Raw genomic sequence first — 22,755 nt, forward strand, 5'->3', positions numbered from 1 at the left:
TCAACGCAGGGCCATGGGTTGCATATAGCAGACAGGTGGAGTCCACTGCTATATCTCAGGGGTTAGAATGAACGAACGATCACAGAATGCAGACACCCATGGCAGTGTGAGAGACGCTGCAAACTGGTCACGTCATTTGGAAACAACACAGAGCGTCGACAAGTTCCACTTCAAAAACATCAGCCACCATCACCTCATGCGACCACCAGTATTACGTAAATAAGTTTGGGTTAAGCTCTGGAATGATTTTGTCCATCATCGTGAACAAATGTCATTTATAGAGCTTTGATATAAAAGTCAAAAAGTTATAAAAAAATCAGGCGATGTTTAGGTTTTGCTTTCCATGTCACTTTATTTCATGTAATTTCATACGTCATTATTTTTCTCAGTCATATGTTTTTACTAATTTCTCAGTGGTTAAACAATGGAGAGATGTTTGATTTCAGGGGTGACAGTGGAATGAGAATCGCATTAGGTGGCTCTTGTAAAGATTAGCTTGTTGTTTACATGTAACCTTCTACATGGCTACTTGTTTCAATTCATCATGCTTCACAGAATGACGTTGGCTAAATATGGAGGATACCTTTTCAGATGTCAGCCACATAACAAATCCATGTGACATATGCACATTGGCATTTAACCCTTACCATGTCCGTCTGTCTCTTACATCTTAAAACCATTGTACATTTAATACAGATATTTATTACAGGAAAGCTAAGAGCCATACATCTGGATTCCTCTCCAGCCGTAAATGGGAAGGTCTGGCAGCTACACGTGGATGGTCGTGGGTTTCCCCCGGGGCTCTGCCCCGTTCCTACCACCATAATGCTGGCCACAGTCGTATAAGTGAAATATCTTTAGTACGGCGTTAAAACACCATCAAATAAATAAACATATAAATGAACAAATAAATAAGAGCCTTATATGTACATGTGAAATACTACTGTGCAGAATGACGTCACAAACCTCAGGTGTCAATGTGAAGGGTAGTCATGGTAGCGTAAGGTTACCACCCTCTTCTCATGCAAGTGAGGGCCCCTCCCACGTCACTCAGACTGGATCTGTCCGTCATGTTCAACTCCTCGCCTCGGACACGTGCATCTCCCTACACCCAGTCACTGACCAAGCAGGTATGGGGATTTCATTGAAATCAGATCTAAAGCTCAGCAAAGTGTATAGTCTAGACGTAAGATGTGATAAAGGATACATGATAGGTACTGTAAAATGAAAAATGTTGAATGTTCTGCCCGAAAAAATGGAAACAATTTTTTTTTTATTTCGTGACATATTTTTATATCTTTTAACCCCTCTGTTTTATGCATATTTTCTGCCATTGGCCAGAAATGTTTGGAAAGGACACCGTTGAAGAACTGGCTGGGAATGCAGGTCCAACTTAGCAAAACCAGCCAACCCAACACCCCAACACCCCCACACCCCAACACCCCCACACCCCAACACCCCCACAACCCAACACCCCATCACCCCCACACACCCACACACCCACACCCCAACACCCATCCAATTTAGGTACCAACCCCTCCCACCCACACAGTTGTCTTGACAGCTCTCCACATTGACAGCAGGCTATTTCATTTCTAGACTGATGCCTAAGAAGAAAACTGAGAAGTTTTTTGTACTCTCATATGTTATCCTAAACTGCATATATTATGAATTAAAAACCATGTACACTTTAAGCCTTTGACATGAATTCATTGAACCTCGATTGATTCATAGAATAATTGGCTTGATTATTAACTCTTGTCAAAACCATGTCTCAAAAACAGTAATCTGCTGGGTCATCCATCCATGCTTTGTGATTGTCTTTAGAGTCCTACTTCTGAAGCTAGATTTACCAACATTTGATCATCATATTAAATGACTGGTTCTAATTTTGCTGTTAAATGGAAGTTTCCTACTTTGGATTCAGAGGGCTCTTTTTTTTTTTGGCCTATGTTTGCCAAGAAAACTTACATATTATGGGTCATAATTAGTGAAGAGAACATCCACATTTTAGAATGATAAATTATGTCCTGGAAGAAGGCATATACAGTATGTAGCATGTTTTGTCAGGTGAATTAAGGTTATATAAGGCCATCTACATGTAGGTACATGTCTGGATATCAATTTATGTACACAGGGGCTTCTGTGGGTCTAGTGCTTAGCATGCCAGAATGGCACAATGACTCAGGAGCCTCTCACCATTGTAGTCACCGTGAGATCAGCTCATGCTGGCTTCCACTCCAGTCATACATGGGAAAGGTCTACCAGCAACCCATGAACGTTTGTGGGTACCCCTGACCCTGACTTTCCTATCATCCAGTCTCAGCCAGATTTCCTCCCACCATAATGCTGACCACCATCATATAAGTGAAATATTCTTGAGAATGGAGTAAAACACCAATCAATGCAATAATACAGTATACAAATTAATACACTCAAGACAGTAAAGTGTTTTTTCTTTTGATCAAGACATTTGAAGACCTTTCTCATACAGTACCTGCATGGGTTTAAGGCATGCTAGTGCATCACAATGACCTATGAGATTCTTACCAATACAGTCGGTGTGAGCTCATGCTGGATTCTCCTATGGTCGTACATGGGAAGGTCTGGCAGCAATCTGCAAATGGTTGTGGGTTCTCGGTCCTTCCCTCCATTATGCTGGCTGCTGCTGTTGTATAAGAGAAATATTCTTGATCACAGCATTAGACACCAATCAAATAAATAATGGATTATAAATTTACGTGTATAAACTCTTTGTACCCTTTTTTATTATTGTGTACAGGTGGGCCGTGGCCACTCATTTGCTCGTTCCTGGAGCAGGCATGTCCATCACCTGGACAGCGACATTTTCTCTGAAGCTGCTATCAAGGATGTAACAGCGGAGCTGGACTCCCCTGGAGCAGGATTCCCCCATGGTGTCCAATCTGATATACCCGACCCCTCACAGAACAAAGCTAATGCTGATGAACTTGTCTTTAGTAAACAAAGGCAGAATAGGTAAGGTGTCATTTCTTGTTTTAATACAAATTTTATTTTGTGTTTTATGGTCAAGCCAACACTAAAAATATTCAAAACTGGGACAAAATAAAACTGAAAATTCTCCTACAATTTTTTCTGATTGTGTTTTTTTTATTTATTTATTTTTTTTTTATATATTTCCTTTTCTAAAGATTGTACAATCAGGTACAAGAATAACCACCATAGTCTACAATTTCCACCACTTGAAGTTTTCTTTTTCTTTCACTCTTCCCTGAAAACATTTGAAAGATTTATTCTGCTGGTAAAGCAACAGGTGAATTTGTGGTGTTAATAGTCAGACTGGATAAATGTTGAAACAGTTTTACTCCAGTAGTTGCCAAACTGTCATTAAAAGAGGACACAGGGGTATGAGTAAACATTTTCTATGATAACCTATTGCAGGACCCTTCAAACATTAGAAAGGTATAACAAGCCACAGTGGGTAACACCCGAAACACATGGCAGATTACACGCAAGTTTGACACGTAGCATAAAACATGCCAGCGCAGCACATTGATCCATCAGCCTGTCGCCAATGGAGATCGCTGGTAGTTAAAGGACAAAACAGCACCTGGCCAAAACATATTTCAATGGAAGGCAGGATACTCAAACTTTCTAAAAAGTGTCATATTTTATTATTTTAATGAGATTTCACTGAATAACCCGTAGAATAAAGGGACAATATTGCACGAATGGTTGGTGTGAGCAGAGGCAGCCATCTTGAGATCTTGAGCTGCGTTGCCAGCCGGTTCGTCAGTGGTGTCCTTTCCGAACACTTCTGGTCATTGGCAGAAAATATGCATAAAACAGAGGGGTTAAAAGATATAAAATGTGCCTAGAAATAAAAAAAAATTGTTTCCATACTTTCAGGCATAGCATTCTTCAACACTTTTCATTTCAGAGTATATATCATGTATCCTATATCCATTCACTCCATGAAGTGACACATGATAACACAGAATTACTGCATAAAACATCATTTTGAGATCATCTACAACGATTTAGTTACATGTAGCAGAAGGGCCATTTAACGAAGTGTTGTGGGGCAGGTGTTTATCATTTACGAACCACCACAGATGTAAAATCAGTTGATTTCAAACCGTGCCGCCATAACGTAGTTCATTTTGAAGCCTACAACTGCTGCAGTATTTCACCGAGATGAGAGCTACTAGCCAAAAAGATTGTCCTGCTACCTGTGCGGTCAAAAGTCGCTAATTCAGTTCTGCCAAATTGTAAACAGGTTAAAAAGCTATATATATAATTAAGTTCAAAATTCACTGATCATTACCTGAGATGCAAGGTGGCAGAACTCTGGCAACACTCCAAGAAAAGTAACTATAGGAATGCATAGCTCTACAGGAATGTATGCAGAGGTAGAGATAAGCAGAGCTGGAAATGGGGTGGGAGGAAGGGTGGTATCTTTCCAAAGCAGCCAATTTATGACATTTTAATGCATCTAAAATTGCACTTTTGAAGCAGACTGATTTAGGTCATTTACTTTTTAAATTCAGAAGACTGTCTGGTGCATGTGCAATGTTTTATGCATGTTAGTACAGTTGCTCTTGTGTCTTTACAGAAAAAAGAGGGAGAAGTCAAAGGGTTTAAATCTGCGTAGCAAAATGGGTTTTTTCAACCTGGTTCGCCATGATTTTCTGGTAAAGTAAAAAAAAATTTTTTTTATCACATATACATGTAGTTCTGTGATTTTTTGAAAGACTTTTCTTACTGCCCAGTGATTCCTTAAATGCAGCTTTTCATCTTGTGTCCATTCCACAATGTTCGGATTATGTCCACGTGCACAATCTAACATTCACTGATGACAGCATTCACCATGAATATGGTATTCAGTTACAGCTATCTGTATGTTTCAAGTGGGGAAGTTTGTCAGTGACTTACCAAAGGTCAGTGGTTTATGTCATTTACTCCAGTTTCCTCTAGCAGTAAAACTGACCAGTATAATATAAGTAAAAAAATTCTGGTGTATGGCATTGAGAAACAATCAAATAAATAAGTAATTTTGCACGTTAGCCCAGAAATAAAGACCTAGCCTTTACACTGTTCTAATGTTTCAGGTTTGGTGGGACAGGTTTTCCAGTCGCCTGTGGGAAGTTCCTGTTTTTCGAGATGTCATCAATAAGACAGAGAGTGAGCTTTCTCAAAACTTTTGTAGCCAACATATAAAGTCCTGTCCTTGATAATGACATAAAATCATGCAAGTTTGATTCTTCGTATTGAAAGGAAGCACGCCCTTTTGCAGCGTGCTTAGTTGAAATAGTTGGCACATCAAGACTAGTGAGTGGAATTTTTTACTACTGGATATTAGAAGTGGGTAAAATGCTGTCTGTGGCTAACATGGATATCAGTAAAAGAGTCGAGTTGTAAAAAGTGAAAAAGGTGTACTGTGTTGTTTTGGGGTCTCTGAATTTTGACCCCGCAGAAAAAAAAAGAGAAAAAAAAAAACTGGACTCACCGATGCATGTTAAAGAACAAATTAGATAGAAATGAATGAAACTATATGCTGCTACATTTATGTGTATTTTACCAGGTCACTTTGGTTCCAGTGTAGTTTCTGTGTTCATCTTCACCAAGTGGATCTTCTGCCTCAATCTTACCCTCTTCCTGCTCTGGTTCTTTTTCGTCATTTTGCCCAGCATGATTTTACTTTCCTTACAAGGACGTCAGTCAGAAGTTCAGGTTTTCAAACCTGCTGGATGGAAAGGTATTACTATTTTAACAAGACTATACATAGTCAGATAAGCTTGCATCTGGTTGATGACCATTTAATTCTTGTTTTCAGCTGTATTCGTGAACTGAATACAGTTCATCACAACAGGAAAGTGGCATGCATACCTTGATAACTTTTAGTTTTAAACCAAAACCCTTGCTGGCTTCCTCTCCGGCCGTACGTGGGAAGGTCTGTCAGCAACCTGCAGATGCTGGTGGGTTTCCCCCCAGGCTCTGGCCGGTTTTCTCCCTTTTAGAGTCAGTGCTGCTGAAAGGCTTGGTAATTTGTGACTGTTCTCACTCCCTATTCTATAATGTCTGACTGCCGATGTTTGATTCCCCCCTTCTCTTGCAGGGAATACTGGCAGAATCTTTCTTCTTCTATGGCCACTACCCCAGAACGATCAATGGGTACCACCTAGACTTTGCGTATCTCCTTATTCTGCTCATCACCTACTTCGGAAGTTTTTTCATTATTTTAAGAGGGTAGGTAAATGAACATGTAAATGTACTTTTCTTAGAGCTACCAATACTTTGTATATGTCAACAAATTAGCCACAGCATGACTGAAATATTGCTGATGTGGTGTTAAGCCATAATCATTCATTCATTCATTCAACAAAATGGCTATTACAAACTACATGTATGTCTACTGTACTTGACCTAAAGTTCAGCTGTTTTTAAGCGACACATTTTGATTGATTCGTCCACATTTGAGAGTTTTTTTTTGTTTTGGTAAGGCTTTTATGTGCTTCTGGAAATGCATTTGACAAACTAAACATAAGATGAAATATAGTATTTTCCTTTCATCTTGTTTTGATCTGACAGTATAATCTGTTTTGAGATCTGCATGTTGTTATAAATCATACATTTCCTTGATTGATGTGTGGATTAATGTAATAGCGGGGCCTCCGTGGCTCAGTTGGTTAGCGCGCTAGCCGCAGCGTAATGACCCAGGAGTCTCTCACCAATGCGATCAGTGTGAGTTCAAGTCCAGCTCATGCTGGCTTCCTCTCTGGCCTTACGTGGGAAGGTCTGTCAGCAACCTGCAGATGCTGGTGGGTTTCCCTAGGGCTCTGCCCGGTTTTCTCCCACCATAATGCTGGCCGCCGTCATATAAGTGAAATATTATTGAGTACGGCGTAAAACACCAATCAAATAAATCAGATAATAGCTACATTTCTTCTGTGTATGTGTAGTGCTTACTGTCTACATGTGAACAAATGACACTTCTGGTAGCATTATTAAATTACCTAGGAATTGCAAGTTAAAATCTTTGCAGGAATGGAGTGCTGAGGAGGTCATGAGGAAACACATGTACTGTATAGTTTACAACAATTATTTTGTGCTCCTTTGGCAAACTGAATTGCAATGCCCATTTGTTCTCTTACAAAATGCCTGATACATCAGTTGAGGATGAAAGATCAATATTCTTTTAAAGAAAAAACTTTAAAAGACAGATCAAATTATGTTTCACAAGAAACCAATGATTTTTTTCAATAGTCATTTGTGCATGGTACATCATGGAGTTTATGGTAGAAATGAATGATAATGGCTTAACGCCATTTTGGCAATATTTCAGCCATATTGGAAAATATCAGAGATTAGTAATGTAAGATCAGAGAAGTGTCTTTTTTTCAACCTTTTTTAAATGTTCATCTGGTGTTGACAATACAATCAGTTTCTTTTTGTGATGCAATGTAAGCTAACCCACCATAATCAAAACATCATGTACAAATGTCATTCAGAATTGCCCGTAAACTTGCGAAAAATGTTGAAGAAATATGATGCTGCTTTAGCTAATTTGGTCTTTGTCTATGTCAACAGAATTGCTCGTGCAACCTGTTTAACTGTGCGAGGGGAGGACAATACACGTCTCAAATTCACCACGCTGCTGTTTGCCACCTGGGATTATAACCTGACCTCCAGGGGAGCTGTTTATCAGGCCAGTCAGAGCATCATCAACACCTGTAAGGTGAGATCAGCCATGTCAGCTGTACAGTACATATATGTGAAGGAGCTACTATCAACTTTAAGGGTGGAAAAAACATAAAAACTATATGAAGTTCAGATAAAAAGGTGTGAAAATTTTTTTTTTTTTTTTGATTTTTCTTTAAATAGAAACAGGCATTTGAAAATATTTTTTGTGTATGGGGGTATATATTTGGTATATATTTATATATATATAGTCCTTGTATTAAATTGTTGTAAATTAGGATGTAATAAATATATTGGCACTGGAATTTGGTGTTTACAGCTAACATGTGTTAAACCTGGATTTTGGTCATATTTATACTTTTAATGTATTCATAAATATTAGCATAATACATATTGAATGCAAGTGTTTGTATATCAAGGACAAATTTACATTCAAATAAATTTATAAGACATGGATCACATCCTTGTTGAGAACATTATTATACATCCACTATAAATACCAAAAGGTTATCCCAAATACCCACCACACAAAAATATTTTCAAATAATTTCCTGAAAAGAAATCTAAAGAAAAATATTAAAGACCATATTTGTAAAGAAGTTCTGATGCTCTTTTATCTGATTTTGGCATCATCTTTGTATATTCTTCTCCTTTAACGGGATCATTGACCTTTCATATCATAGCACAATGGAGCGGTATCTCCAGTGATGTTGTGATTTTCAGTCAACGACACCAGTTTTATGGGCAAGCCAAGACTATAAAACCCAAGAATGGAATGAAAAAAAAAATATGTGAAATCCGTCTGACTTTATTTTGACCAAACTTGAGGGTTTTGTGAATTTCCTTTGTGTTTAGGCTTTCTGGTCATGTAAATATGTTTTCAAGAGGAAAGTTAGCTGGGATAGTTTTCCACGCATAATTTGATTCTCAAGTTTTATTTGTATACCTTCTTCCAACATTGGAAAGAAAAAAAATTCGGCCCATGAAAGGACCATTTAATAAATTAATGTGACATTAATATGTACATTAAAATATCTGTCATGAATTGGGATGAAAGAAAAGTCATGCGCTTTAAAAAGAGAAAGTCATGAATTTTTGTTTTCTGTTCTCTAAGCATCAGCGGGCAGGAGTTCTTGTACTTTGCTACTGTTAGTGTTGAATAGATATGTACTAATATTAATGTGTAGAAGAGCTCATGCCAAGTGAGCTGTCATTTTGTTTCATGTATTCATTGACTTTCTTTATTCTTATTTCTTTAATAATATTACAGTGTGTCATTTTGTACCATAGAAGTCTGGAATGGTTTAAAGGTTAAGACAGTATGGTGTACAGGTCTAATCAAATAAATCAGTCAATCAATCAATCAATCAAAATCCTATGCAGGACCAAATGGTGGAAGCCAAGGCACATGCAGCTGTCTTCTTGAGAAGTAGAACTGAGAAGACCAAAGTGATTTTGCTGAGAATCCTAGCATGGACAATCACCATGTAACTGACAGTTGTTACACGTTTCTGACATTTCATGAAGTGTGATGTGCCATCTGTGAAGTGTAGTAAAAAAAATTATAGCAAACAGTAAAATAAGGTGTATTTCTGATGAAAACCATTAAACACAGTTTCGGAAATCATTTTTCCAACTGAGTAAAATATCTTTAAAACACTGGAAACCATGGTTGCCTTTTGGCAGCCAGTGGAAATCAGTCTGAGTAAAATGTTGATTTTATATCGTGATCAGTGATGCCACTGTTCAGAATAGAATTAGATAAAACTGAATGTTTCAGTTGTACTGTATTTGATTGAAAGAAATCAAAAACAAAAAAATCAGATCAAACTATTTACCTAGACAGTAGTTTAATAGTCAGTTATCCTATGTACCCTTCATGTTGATGTTTTCTTTGCCTTTTATGAAATAAGACATATGTGGATTTAGTCAAGAGTTCAAACCTCACTCACTATAAGCATGCACACTTCATGGAAGAGTATTTTATTGGCTCCCAAGTTCAGTTTCATCTTTGACTTTGCATGAAACTGTTTAAATCGTTCCTCTTTTTACCCCTCAGCCAGAGGGTATAAATTTAGTTTATTTTATTTATGTCCACCTGTTTGTCAGAGCTCAGAGAACCAATTTATGAACTTGTAGAATTCATTATTACACATACTGGGATAAGGCTTGTTAGAAACATTGTATCTCCCAAACTCATCAACCAATTAATTTTCAGAAGAACTTGAAAAACGTGATGTTATTAAATTGTTACTTGTCATGACTAGCAGTTGTAATGTATAAATTTGATCATACTTTAGCTGGAGCAAGGCAGCTTGTTAAGTTAGTTGTTTGGTCAGATTTGTTTGGATCCTGTCTGTTAGCATGGCCCATTCACTGAATGAGTGTCCTTAATGCAAGATGACACATATGTAGACAGTTGGCAGTTGTTACCAAGGAAGCAGATACATGTAGAAGACCTTTTATTACCTTGATACCTTTACCTTTGTAATATATAAAGACAAGATAGCGAGTTAGCAAGGTAACGAAGCGAGGTAGTGAATGATGGTAACAAGGTGGCGAAGCCAGGTAATGACGTAGTGAAGCAAGGTGAGTCATCTCGCTGCAGTACCTCCCTGCCCCGCTACCTCCCTGCCCCACTACCTCCCTGCCCTACTACCTTCCTGCCCTACTACCTCCCTGCCCCACTACCTCCCTGCCTCACTACCTCCCTACCTCCAGCTTTGTAATACAAGGCTAGGTATTGAAGTATTAAACAAGGCAGCAGGATGCCCTCTGTTCTCTGGGGACTTTCATATGTTAGAGCTGTTGCAAATTTTGTGTTTGTTGAACAAAAATCATCAACATCAAAACTTTTGGGCTGGGGCCGTATTCATCATATGTCTTAAGACTTAAGTCAAACATTGAAACATAGCGACAATTAAAATGTTTTGCATGGAAGGTTTAAAGTTTGTACGCAAATTCTTTATTGCAGAACAGTGTACCAACCACAATTTGAGTTCTTTCCTGTTCTGAGTTTGTCTTTTTAAGGACTTTTATGGCTTAAATACAGGGGTCTTCAAAATACACAAAGCTCCTAACAATTACCTGTACAAGTACAGTGATGTTATAAAATGTTGTTCAATCATAATTTGTTGTAGCATCCTTATTGGTGCGGGATGTGCTGGCATTTTCTTCCTCGTAGTTAATGTGAATTTTGCTGATGCAAACCACTTAGGGCAGATTTCAAATGCTACTGGGGTGAGTACGAAAACATGTCTGTCTGTCATATAGAAAGATTGATCTCCTTTACTAAACTTTACTAAACTTATACCCTCCCTGCCAGTTACATGTAGGGCAAACAAATCATTTTAGCACCATTTCCTTGATAATTGTATGCATAAAATCCACTGAAAAGGGTGCTTTAGACATCAAAAAGGTTGAAGATTTACAATATTCATTTCTACTACATGTTGTACATGTAAATTAAACTACTTCTTGACTAACATTGTAATTTCAGTAATTTCTTGGCAGTTTTTATTTTTTTTAATTCAGTTTCTTTCCTTTTCTTCCCCGATTTGCTTTACTCAGATCAACCTGTCTTCAGGATTTTTCCAGGTGTATGGAACCACAATTATTTTCAGTCTGATCAACATCATTGTCCCAATGGCTATCACTCGAGTAAGTATTTATACATATGAATTATTAAATACTATATTAATGCCAGACCATGCTGGGCAAATTTTCCTACAACATTTGCCTCATCACAGCTACTTGGCGCCTGATCACTGGGGCCACACCCCTCTAATCCTGCACTCACTGACTCGATCACGTACAGTGTATCAGTTAAAGGCCCTATGGTTTACTCCAGGCACTTCTCCGTTGGGTGATGACTCAGTATCATTGCTGTGCTGTTCCTCCTCTGATCTGAGAGCTCAGACAAATGTTGTGTCAGTGTGTAGGAGGAGCACAACATTGGGTAATGACTCAGTATCATTGCTGTGCTGTTCCTCCTCTGATCTGAGAGCTCAGACAAATGTTGTGTCAGTGTGTAGGAGGAGCACGACATTGGGTGATAACTCAGTATCATTGCTGTGCTGGTGCTCCTCTGATCTGAGAGCTCAGACAAATGTTGTGTCAGTGTGTAGGAGGAGCATGACATTGGGTGATAACTCAGTATCATTGCTGTGCTGTTCCTCCTCTGATCTGAGAGCTCAGACAAATGTTGTGTCAGTGTGTAGGAGGAGCACGACATTGGGTGATGACTCAGTATCATTGCTGTACTGCTGCTTCTCTGATCTGAGAGCTCAGACAAATGTTATGTCAGTGTGTAAGAGGAGCACAACATTGGGTGATGACTCAGTATCATTGCTGTACTGCTCCTCCTCTGATCTGAGAGCTCAGACAAATGTTATGTCAGTGTGTAAGAGGAGCACAACATTGGGTGATGACTCAGTATCATTGCTGTGCTGTTCCTCCTCTGATCTGAGAGCTCAGACAAATGTTATGTCATTATGTAGGAGGAGCACGACATTGGGTGATAACTCAGTATCATTGCTGTGCTGGTGCTCCTCTGATCTGAGAGCTCAGACAAATGTTGTGTCATTGTGTAAGAGGAGCACGACATTGGGTGATGACTCAGTATCATTGCTGTGCTGTTCCTTCTCTGATCTGAGAGCTCAGACAAATATTGTGTCATTGTGTAAGAGGAGCACGACATTGGGTGATGACTCAGTGTCATTGCTGTGCTGCTCCTCCTCTGATCTGAGAGCTCAGACAAATATTGTGTCAGTGTGTAGGAGGAGCATGACATTGGGTGATAACTCAGTATCATTGCTGTGCTGCTCCTCCTCTGATCTGAGAGCTCAGACAAATGTTATGTCATTATGTAGGAGGAGCATGACATTGGGTGATGACTCAGTGTCATTGCTGTGCTGCTCCTCCTCTGATCTGAGAGCTCAGACAAATGTTATGTCAGTGTGTAGGAGGCTATGTACTACATGTATGTGCAAGGGAAAGGTACTGAGCGATCACTGAACTGCTTCTGGTGTAGATAGGGATGGCATTTGTACCTGTAAAACATGATCATGAAATACATTTTGTGCCCATAAAGTACATTTATATATGGCACAAAAATTATTTTTACGTGTACATCCCTATTTCCTGAACAGAGTCTGTGCACAAAGAATATATAAGTGCTTGTTGCCTCATACATGTATGTATACCTGTATGTTATCAGTGGCCCCGTTTGGTGCTCATCACTGAGAGATCACATCAAGGAAACCTGACTGGCTGGTCCAGTGTCAGTATGACTGAAAATTCAGTGTGACATAAAACCTCCAGCATATATACATATGTTTTCAGCTTACGAATGTTCTTGTGTTCTGTACGCTAGCTGCCGATCATGGAGCACTACAGCACAGGGCAGTGGGAGCTGAGGGTGACACTGGTACGAGTGTTCTTTCTGAGGATGGCTAACCTGATCGCTCTCATGTATTCACTGTACAGCACGGTGCAGCACGTGAGTAGTCTCCCTTATGTCTTAACCATTTGGTATTTGGAGATCATTTTGATTTTATCGTGGAGATGTACATGTGCAGTGTAACACTGGTTAAAATATTTTTCACTAAAAATGGTAAAGTCGATTTCAGTAGGCTGAATTGTGTATATATAGGTATAAGTTTTGACCTTATTTTGCCACATTCTGATTTATATTATGCGTCTGCCATTACCGGAGCGTATTACAGAGATTTTGATTTATTTATTTTATAGGTGTTTTTTGCCACACTCAAGAATATTTCACTTATATGACGGCAGCCAGCATTATGGTGAGAGGAAACCGGACAGTGCCTTGGGGGGAATTAGCAATTTTTTTCCATATTTCTGTTCGGACTCTATCTCCAATTTGCTATTTCATGGAGACTTTGATCTTTTGATGGATATACAGATACACTGATGATGACGTGTCACAGCTCCCATTTGTCCATTTCTGAGGTTATACACTATTTAAACAGATATTATTTGGTGTTCAGGCTATAACTCCAACTGTTTTCCTCATAGACTTTTAATTTTTGATGATTTACATGTGTCCATTTCCATGGCAATGACGGTTGTCATGGTTATCAGATTGCCATTTTCCCTGTATAAATAAATGACGATGTGTAGCAATTCACATTTGTCCATAGATAAATAGATATGATTTCATGTTGTTCGGCAAAGAGTTTTAATTTTTCCTGACTACATACATGACATACATGCACCGATGACAATGTATCACAACTCACATTTGCTGTTTTAGTTATTAATTTATGTGATTTGATGTTTTTTTCACATTTTCTCATATATATGACCATGGCCAGCATTGTGGTGGGAGGAAATTGGGCAGAGCATGGGGAAAACTCACGATCATCCGCAGGTTGCTGACAGACCTTCCCACCTATAGCCAGAGAGGAAGCCAGCATGAGCTGGATTTGATCTCACAGCTGCCTCATTGGTGAGAGGTCCTGGGTCATTGCACCGGGCTGGCATGTTAACCAAATCCGCGCCATGTTGCTTTTATAGATTTAGTACCGCTATTAAGAGATGAGTCAGTACAGGGTCTGATAGATCTACATCTGACTTCATTCAGATAGGAGACTATGCCAGCTAAGTGAGGCCAGATGTATGCTTTGTTAAGCCACCAGTGTAAACATGACAGAACTAGGAGCACTAAATGGCTGTAGAGACCCAGAAATGTGTAAGAAATGCTGAAGGTTTTTCATATCGTTCAGACGGTATGTGATAGGCAGTATGGAGACAGTGTTAACTGTAAACAGTAAGGTAGGGGGTCTCTGTGGTCGTGGGAGTTAGCACGCCAGCGCAGCATAATGACCCAGGAGCCTCTCACCGATGCGCTCGCTGTGAATTCAAGCCTGGCTCATGCTGGCTTCCTCTCTGGCTGTACAAGGGAAGGTCTGCCTACAACCTGCAGATCATCGTGCGTTTCCACCAAGTTTTGTTCGGTCTCCTCCCCCCATAATGGTGGCCGCCATCAGATAAGTGACAGATTCTTAAATACGGTGTAATACACCAATGAAATAAATAAATAAGTAAACATCAAGGTCACACCAACTTAAATTCTTCTTTTAGAGGCAGACTAAATCTGCAGTAAGACTAATTACAATATTGGAGAAGGGTATATGAATAAAGATAACACTTGATAATCATAGAACATTTCAAACAGTTTTTCCTGTTGGCAAGTTACTGATCAAAAAGCCTTGCATGACAGAAAACAGAAAAAAAAAAACGTCCAGATTGGACAAATTAAGAAGGTTCCATGTTGGAATTTTACTGTGGGGCCACCTGGAAATCACAAAAGAAATACTGGTGTTGACTATTGTACTATGTATTTCGATGAAATACAAGCCAAAGCTTATTGAACTTACTGTGAGGATGGGGCTGTTTTGTTTTGCCACCACTCGGCATTCACAAACACATCACACAACAGTATATGTTTGTAATTTGTAGAGATCATTGCCTGTTTCAGCTTGTTGATGACAGTCAGACTGGAGACAGCAGCCTAGGCTGTGTGGGGACGGTGCTGGGGCAGGAACTCTACAAACTGGTCATCATGGACACCCTAGTACATGTGAGACAGAAATTCATCACCTACATAAAATGTTTACAACTTTGGATCATCTGAGAATGCTCATTAGATACGTAGGAATAAATACTTTGAGCCATTCAGGTAGAGTTGAGCAAAAGTTGAAAACGCTGCGTCTGGTCAACTTGATAATCATGTATGGTAAACAATTTCACCAAAGTGCCTTTATTATAGGTTTCAGGTGAAATTTTATGGACACAGTAGATATACAGCCATCTACTCAGAATCAGAGAGTGATTCTGTAACAACTAAAAACTCATAGATATGTTAATATGTTGATTTATGAAATCAAATGTCATTGTTTTTTTTTCTAATTGGAAGAAACCTTGTTGAAAAATCATTTCTTAATTGGATGCAGCAATTATTTTTCTATATTTTTGTTTATTAAAACCGTGTAGCTATTGGCCCTGGATAGATTGTTCAATTAATTTCATGCATACTTAATTGTGTTTTCAGGGTCAGAGTTCGTCAGATTTTATTCTGATCAGTGTTTCTGTTACCTTATGCTCTGTCATTGAAGAACTTGTATTGTTTTTTTTTTGCTTCCAAAAGCATATTTATCAGGTGTGTTTCTCATCTCACAGGCCATTGTCAACCTCAGTATGTACTTCGGGGCCTACTTCTGGAACAGACAAAAGAAGGAATTACACTTACCCTCAGCTATACTGGTCATCATCTATAGACAGGCACTGATATGGGTAAGCAAACTTAAAGCATGGACATCTGCCCTCAGCTATACTGGTCGTCATCTATAGACAAGTGCTGATATGGGTGAGCAAGTTAAATGTGTGGACATCTACCCTCAGCTGTGGGGTCATCATCTATAGAGAGGCACTGATATGGGTGAGCAAGCTTTATGTATGGACATCTGCCCTCAGCTATACTGGTCCTAATCATATAGACAGGCACTGATATGGGTGAGCAAGCTTCATGTATGGACATCTGCCCTCAGCTATACTGGTCCTAATCATGTAGACAGGCACTGATATGGGTGAGCAAGCTTCATGTATGGACATCTGCCCTCAGCTGTGCTGGTCCTCATCTGTAGACAGGCACTGATGTGGGTGAGCAAGTTAAATGTATGGAAATCTGCCCTCAGCTATACTGGTCCTCATCATATAGACAGGCTCTGATATGGGTGAGCAAGCTTTATGTATGGACATCTGCCCTCAACTGTGCTGGTCCTCATCTATAGACAGGCACTGATATGGGTGAGCAAGCTTTATGTATGGGCATCTGCCCTCAGCTATACTGGTCCTAATCATATAGACAGGCACTGATATGGGTGAGCAAGCTTTATGTATGGACATCTGCCCTCAGCTATACTGGTCCTCATCTGTAGACAGGCACTGATATGGGTGAGCAAGCTTTATGTATGGGCATCTGCCCTCAGCTATACTGGTCCTCATCTGTAGACAGGCACTGATATGGGTGTGGGAAGGGGGTCTTGCATTTCCTCTGAGCTCTGCCCAGTTTCCACTGTTGTTCTGGCCACTGTGCTATAATTTCCTGAGTGCGAATCAAGTAAAATAAATACTCTTTTTCCACAGGCTGGTACCTTGGCATGTCCTGTGATGCCTCTCATAGGCTTGTTATCCAACTCGGTATTTATTGGCGTGAACTATCTAATAGTTCACCGGACCTGCAAGCCGCCAGAGAAACGCTGGAACCAATCACGCCACAGCGCCTTCTTTCTACGCTTCCTGCTCTTCAGCCTTATCATTCTCCTACCAGCAGTGTCGTATGTATTGGGAAGGTATGTTTGCCTTAGCTGACAACAAATACTGTAAACTTACAGTTATTTCAGAAGTGGGCTCAAAACACACATACATGTGAACAGCCTCAACCAATTTTTGTTCTGATGTTCTTGGTTAGTCTATAAATCAACTTTTAGTCTGGAACACCCATACAAATACCTTGGGGTATGCCATGTTTAAGACACAGCAAACATGATATCGAGTTACTCATAACCCTCACACACGAGGGTGAAATACAATAAAATGTTGGCATAAACATAGCCATCCTTGCTGAACACCGTATGTCTTCTACCAGTGTGGTGTGCCGATAGGTGTATCTGTATGCCAGATGTGGGAAAGTTAGTAACTCGCTAAAGGTCAGTGGTTTACTGCTGGTCACTCTAATCCATTCCACCTGTAATACTGACCGCCACTGTAAATACAAGTACTTGTATTAAAGGGAAAAGTTTTAAAGTGTGGTATTCAGCGACAATCAAATGAAAAAGCTCCTACATTCCCCGAGTTCAGACAGGCATCAGTCTGGAGTGGATTAGAACATTCCTACAGTATTACACTTTTCTGTCACCTGACCAGAAAGAAAGGCTGAGAATCAAATTGTTATGTTGGATGCTCGATACTTAACTTCTGTCCCCCCCCCCCCAACAAAAAGGAAAACAAAAAACAATAGAGGACAATACTTTTATGAAGCTTATCTACAAGAGAGTACCAGTAATTAACCATGTGAAAATACAATGTGTGTTAACAGCGATGCCCTGAAGCTGGGGAAGGCCCCTCAAGGTGTCCCTAACGGTCCATTTGGCATGGGTCAGCCCACAGCGGCGTTTTCTCGCTGGAGGAAGTGTCTCCCGCTCTTCCTGCAGGAGTGTTTCATGTGGATCCTGTCGGACGTCGTCTTACTGCCAGCCTTCCTCATCATGCTGTCAGTATCATCTCCGTTTTAATGGTTTGCCATGTTAAATTTACATTCAAAACTGTCACTGTCCAGCACTATATGGTTACTGTACAGTACATTTTTTGGACCTTTCTGATCAGTTACTTCATGAGTTATTGCTGTTCCCTTTTGTGCAGGCACAGTTCTGCTGGGTACATCTGTGCTAGAAGTGCAATATCACACTGTATATTATCCATCTTTGTTTTTTAGAATTCTGCATTGTTCTCTTGTCATGAAACCAAACTGTTTAAACTTTGTCTTCAGCACATACATGATATGCTGTAAGTGACCTAAAATTTCACCCCAAAAGTGCATCTACTGGGTTTCTCTCACGATAATGTTGGTCAGAGTCGTATAAGTAAAATATTCTTGAGGACGGCGTAAAGCGCCAGGTAAATAAACAAATAAATTTCTCTAACCCTGACCACCAACACATGAGTAAAAATTCTTTAGTATGACCATAAACAATAATCATATTGAATAATACAACTTCATTTATTTTCGGTCGGGAGGGGGGTGCTTTGATCATAAGGTCGCTTTGAGTTCAAGTCCAGCTAAGACTGGCTTCCTCTCCAGTTGGTACATGTAGGGAAGGTCTGCTAGCAGCTTGTGGATGATCTTGGGTCCTCCTGTGCACTGCCAGTTTTCCTCCCACCATTATGCTGGCTGCTGTTGCATAAGTGAAATATTTTTGAGTGTGGCGAAAACACCATTCCAGTAAACACATAAATCTATCTACTTCCAAATCAGAAATCTGTATTCAAAAATACAGATGAGAATGGAGGTACATTTCAGGTAAATCTGACCTTGGTTTGAATGAATATTCCTACTAAGAACAATGAACTAGTTAATGTAAGCACAATGCATGTTCCTCATCTCACTCTACAAACGGAAAGGGTTGTACATTTAGAAGTGCAAAGGTGAACTTTTCCACCTGCTGACACCTGCTTATGTTCAGTCCTAAGCCAGCTTCTTTTTTCTAAGCCAGATTCTTTGTGGAATCTTGGTAAGGGTAAGTGGTTGGCAGACGTTGTCGGCAAACTAGCGTGCGTTTGTTGACGACCACTTGTCCTTTACCAGTACAAGATGTACATTTATATTTCACACTTTGTATAGTTGCAGTGTTGCCACATTTGGTGGTTTACCCCAAACATTCTGATTTCAACCATCCATGAAACAAACTTAAACTCATTATGGTTTAAGTGGGAAATTCTTAAGTATGGAGCTAAAAGCAGTAAAATAAGAAGTATCTCATTGTAGGGTCATCATACTGTATCTGAGACTGAGAGTGGCTTATACCTACAAACAGACCATTTATCTGAGAGCTGATCTTCGGCAGGTTTGTCACATTTTACACAGTTTTTTTATCAGTGTACACAGTTTTTCCCAAAGGTTGCTCTTAAAGACTAAATATTGAACACAAACTCCTGACATGGTGGGTTACACTGTTCATTGTACAGCAGTGTGCCAGTGTTATCTCTTAGTACATTGGCTCAATTACTGTAAACAGAGAGTGTTGTCTGTAGGGCATTACGATTATATATCACATGAATTGTCATGTTAATATAAAGACAGTGTAGCAATACCCAGCTGTTTTAGTGACTGATGCAGTGATAGTATATGGTATTAAATGACAACTTGTATTAAATGAGAAGCCCCAACTGACTATGCCGCCGACACAAGGCCCCCAACTGACGGTGCCACCCGAAGGACCACCAACTGACTATGCCACCGACACAAGGCCCCTAACTGACGGTGCCAACGGAAGGACCCCCAACTGACTATGCCACCGACACAAGGCCCTCAACTGACGGTGCTAACTGAAGGACCCCCAGCTGACTATGCCGCCGACACAAGGCCCCCAACAGACGGTGCCAACGGAAGGACCCCCAACCGACTATGCCACCGACACAAGGCCCCCAACTGACGGTCCCAACGGAAGGACCCCCAACTGACTATGCCACCGACACAAGGCCCCCAACTGATGGTGCCAACTGAAGGACCCCCAACTGACTCCGACACAAGGCCGTCCACTGATGGTGCTGACTCAGTTATCATTGACTGTATAGGCAAGGTGAAATTTAGGCTGATTTAGTCACATTTTTCTTGTATGATGTTTTCTTGTAGGAAAGAGAAGACAACAAAAGCATGGCCAAAAGGCTGAGGTTTGCCCAGCAGGTGAATCACATGAGATCTCCAGACTTCCAGTAGTGCAAAGTTTAGCACGGTGTTCTCCCTTCAAGATTCTGAAGGCATGGACTTTAATAGTTACACATCCACTGTAGTCACCATATTATCTTTGAGGTTGAAAAGGTTTTCCCATGACAGAATACATGTATATGTGTTGTTGAACAGAGCCAGGCCAAAAAGTCTTATGGTGTGCTTGGCACTCTTCCCCCAAAATCCAGTTTGTTAGCAATTGTCTCTTTCTTATTGAGGGCGCAAGATGTTATGAACAGTTTTCAACCAGTCAAGTTTGTATTTAGAAACTGCAGTTCAACAAGAGGAATATTGGCTTTAATTTCTGTCGCTCCTTGTATTCCAGTATGGTTGCTGTCTGCAATCTTCGATTTTCTAGCTGTCTTATATCTTAGAACAGTTTCCAACCTATCCAAATCATGTTCACATGCACACAGTCACTAGAGGTCAATGTTGGAATTGACTTTCGTCATTCTGAATTCATCAGTGTACCTAATCATTGATCAGTGTACCTGGATATTTGTCACATTATACATGTAACAACGAAGACATATCAGCTACTGAACTTGTGTTTCATGATTTGCAATTTGGATGTCACAATGTCCACATTTTCATGGCTGACCAAAAATGTGATACTAGTAATTACTAGATGCTATGTAATATAACCCTGTGATATATATTTTAAGAAATCCTTCCTCCCAGGGGACCTCCGTGGCTCAGTTGGTTAGCGCGCTAGTGCAGCACAATGTCCCAGGAGCCAATGTACTCATGCAGTCGCTGTGAGTTCTCCAGCCGTAAGTGGGAAGGTCTGTCAGAAACCTGCGGATGGTCGTGGGGTTTCCCCAGTTCTCTGGCCAGTTTCCTCCAACCATAATGCTGGCCACCGTCGTATAAGTGAAATATTCTTGAGGACGGCATAAAACACCAATCAAATAATAAATAAATCCTTTCTCCCACTCTTTATTCTGCTAGATTTGTTTGATTTCTATGTTGTTGTTTTTTTTTTTTGTTTTTTTGTTTTTTTTGGCACCAGCTGGCATTATGTGTATTTTACAGAACTGCCAATCGACTCACAGTAATAAGCCTCTGATAGTTTGTGACCTGTTTTTGCAGAACACAGGTTCATTTTCTTGTAAATGGGGCTATCCTGGGTAACATGGTGACTTACACAACTATAAATATACTCCGCTGGTCGTTGCGTGTGAAAAAATGGTTGTGCAGTGTAATTTTGTCATTGAAGTCTGCATATTGACAAGATTGATCAGTAGTGTTGGTCAGGAGAATGTTCAATAATGTCTTGACAATAGCTAAAACTTGCAATGGCCCTCTTATAATGGCCCATTTTGTCGAAATTAGGATGTGATCTGTACATCCTGTACTGTACAGTATATGGATGTGAACATTTTATGTCAGTGAGATTTGGGGATTTATTTGAAGGAGCTTTCCTGTATAACCATGTTAGCGATTGTGACTGTTAAGAGTATGGCTTTTCGCTGTTGCAGTGTTGGATGATTTTATACATGTACATGTAGTACTTCCATATTCAGGCTGTGATAAAGGTTTTAAAACATGCATGTTTGTTGTCACCGTTTGTTCATATATGTACAATTCGGCATACAAAATGTGAATTACTTTATATGGCAAACCAATAGTTAGTGTACTGTCACAGCACGATGACTTTGAGGGCTCTCAGTAATGTAGTGGCGGTTCTTTCATATCCAGCTCATGCTGGCTTCCTGTCCAATCGTATGTGGGAAGGTCTGCCAGTGACTTGCAAATGGTCATTGGTTTCCTCCAACTATAATGCTGGCCGTTGTATAGGTGAAATATTCTTGAGCATGGCATAAAAGTCCAACCAAAGAAATAGATTGAATGACAACCCCTCAGTTGGTAAAGGAGGTGTGATTTGTGCATGCTTGTTGTCAAGCATTGCCCAGAGAGCATTTCTGAAGACCCCATCTGAGGGAAGTCTGGACAGGTGAAAACAGATGCAATTTCCTTTACACAACAAGGTACACTTATAAATGTAGAGACAAGCTGCTAAAATAATTGGAAGGTTATATTATTAGTAGTTTCAAATGATCTCACACTTCTACTCATCACATACCTCCTGGTCTCCAAACAAAATGTTCTGTAAACACATGGACCGTAGTAGAAATAATGCCTCGCCTGTTAAGGCACAAGGAGAAGTAATGCACTGTCTGTTAAGGCACAAGGAGAAGTAATGCACTGTCTGTTAAGGCACAGGTAGAGGTAATGCACTGTCTGTTAAGACACAGGTAGAGGTAATGCACTGTCTGTTAAGGCACAAGGAGAAGTCATGCCTCGTCTGTTAAGGCACAAGGAGAAGTAATGCACTGTCTTTTAAGGCACAGGTAGAGGTAATGCACTGTCTGTTAAGGCACAGGCAGAGGTAATGCACTCTCTGTTAAGGCACAGGCAGAGGTAATGCACTGTCTGTTAAGGCACAAGGAGAAGTCCTGCCTCGTCTGTTAAGGCACAAGGAGAAGTAATGCACTGTCTGTTAAGGCACAGGCAGAGGTAATGCACTGTCTGTTAAGGCACAG

General features: G+C 40.0%; 2 protein-coding genes across 3 annotated transcripts in view; both read left to right on the plus strand.

The window, feature by feature from the left end:
* Window positions 1-5,832, plus strand: part of LOC135477704 (transmembrane channel-like protein 4) — a 17,765-nt gene extending 11,933 nt beyond the window's left edge. Inside the window, exons 9-12 of the mRNA XM_064757897.1 lie at window positions 2,783-2,997; window positions 4,595-4,673; window positions 5,091-5,163; window positions 5,816-5,832. Coding sequence (XP_064613967.1) covers window positions 2,783-2,997; window positions 4,595-4,673; window positions 5,091-5,163; window positions 5,816-5,832 — 384 coding nt within the window. The remainder of the gene's footprint in view (window positions 1-2,782; window positions 2,998-4,594; window positions 4,674-5,090; window positions 5,164-5,815) is intronic.
* Window positions 1-20,885, plus strand: part of LOC135477790 (transmembrane channel-like protein 7) — a 38,656-nt gene extending 17,771 nt beyond the window's left edge. For both annotated transcript variants that reach the window (XM_064757992.1, XM_064757993.1), the window contains exons 7-18: window positions 6,098-6,228; window positions 7,570-7,717; window positions 9,064-9,167; window positions 10,821-10,920; window positions 11,251-11,340; window positions 13,055-13,180; window positions 15,185-15,286; window positions 15,886-15,999; window positions 16,852-17,057; window positions 17,804-17,977; window positions 19,250-19,328; window positions 20,117-20,885. In XM_064757992.1, the coding sequence (XP_064614062.1) occupies window positions 6,098-6,228; window positions 7,570-7,717; window positions 9,064-9,167; window positions 10,821-10,920; window positions 11,251-11,340; window positions 13,055-13,180; window positions 15,185-15,286; window positions 15,886-15,999; window positions 16,852-17,057; window positions 17,804-17,977; window positions 19,250-19,328; window positions 20,117-20,200 (1,458 nt within the window). In that variant the 3' untranslated portion in view covers window positions 20,201-20,885. The remainder of the gene's footprint in view (window positions 1-6,097; window positions 6,229-7,569; window positions 7,718-9,063; window positions 9,168-10,820; window positions 10,921-11,250; window positions 11,341-13,054; window positions 13,181-15,184; window positions 15,287-15,885; window positions 16,000-16,851; window positions 17,058-17,803; window positions 17,978-19,249; window positions 19,329-20,116) is intronic.
* Window positions 20,886-22,755: the final 1,870 nt, after the last annotated feature.

Source organism: Liolophura sinensis, chromosome 11 (assembly GCF_032854445.1).
Source record: "Liolophura sinensis isolate JHLJ2023 chromosome 11, CUHK_Ljap_v2, whole genome shotgun sequence".
Classification (NCBI taxonomy): domain Eukaryota; kingdom Metazoa; phylum Mollusca; class Polyplacophora; order Chitonida; family Chitonidae; genus Liolophura; species Liolophura sinensis.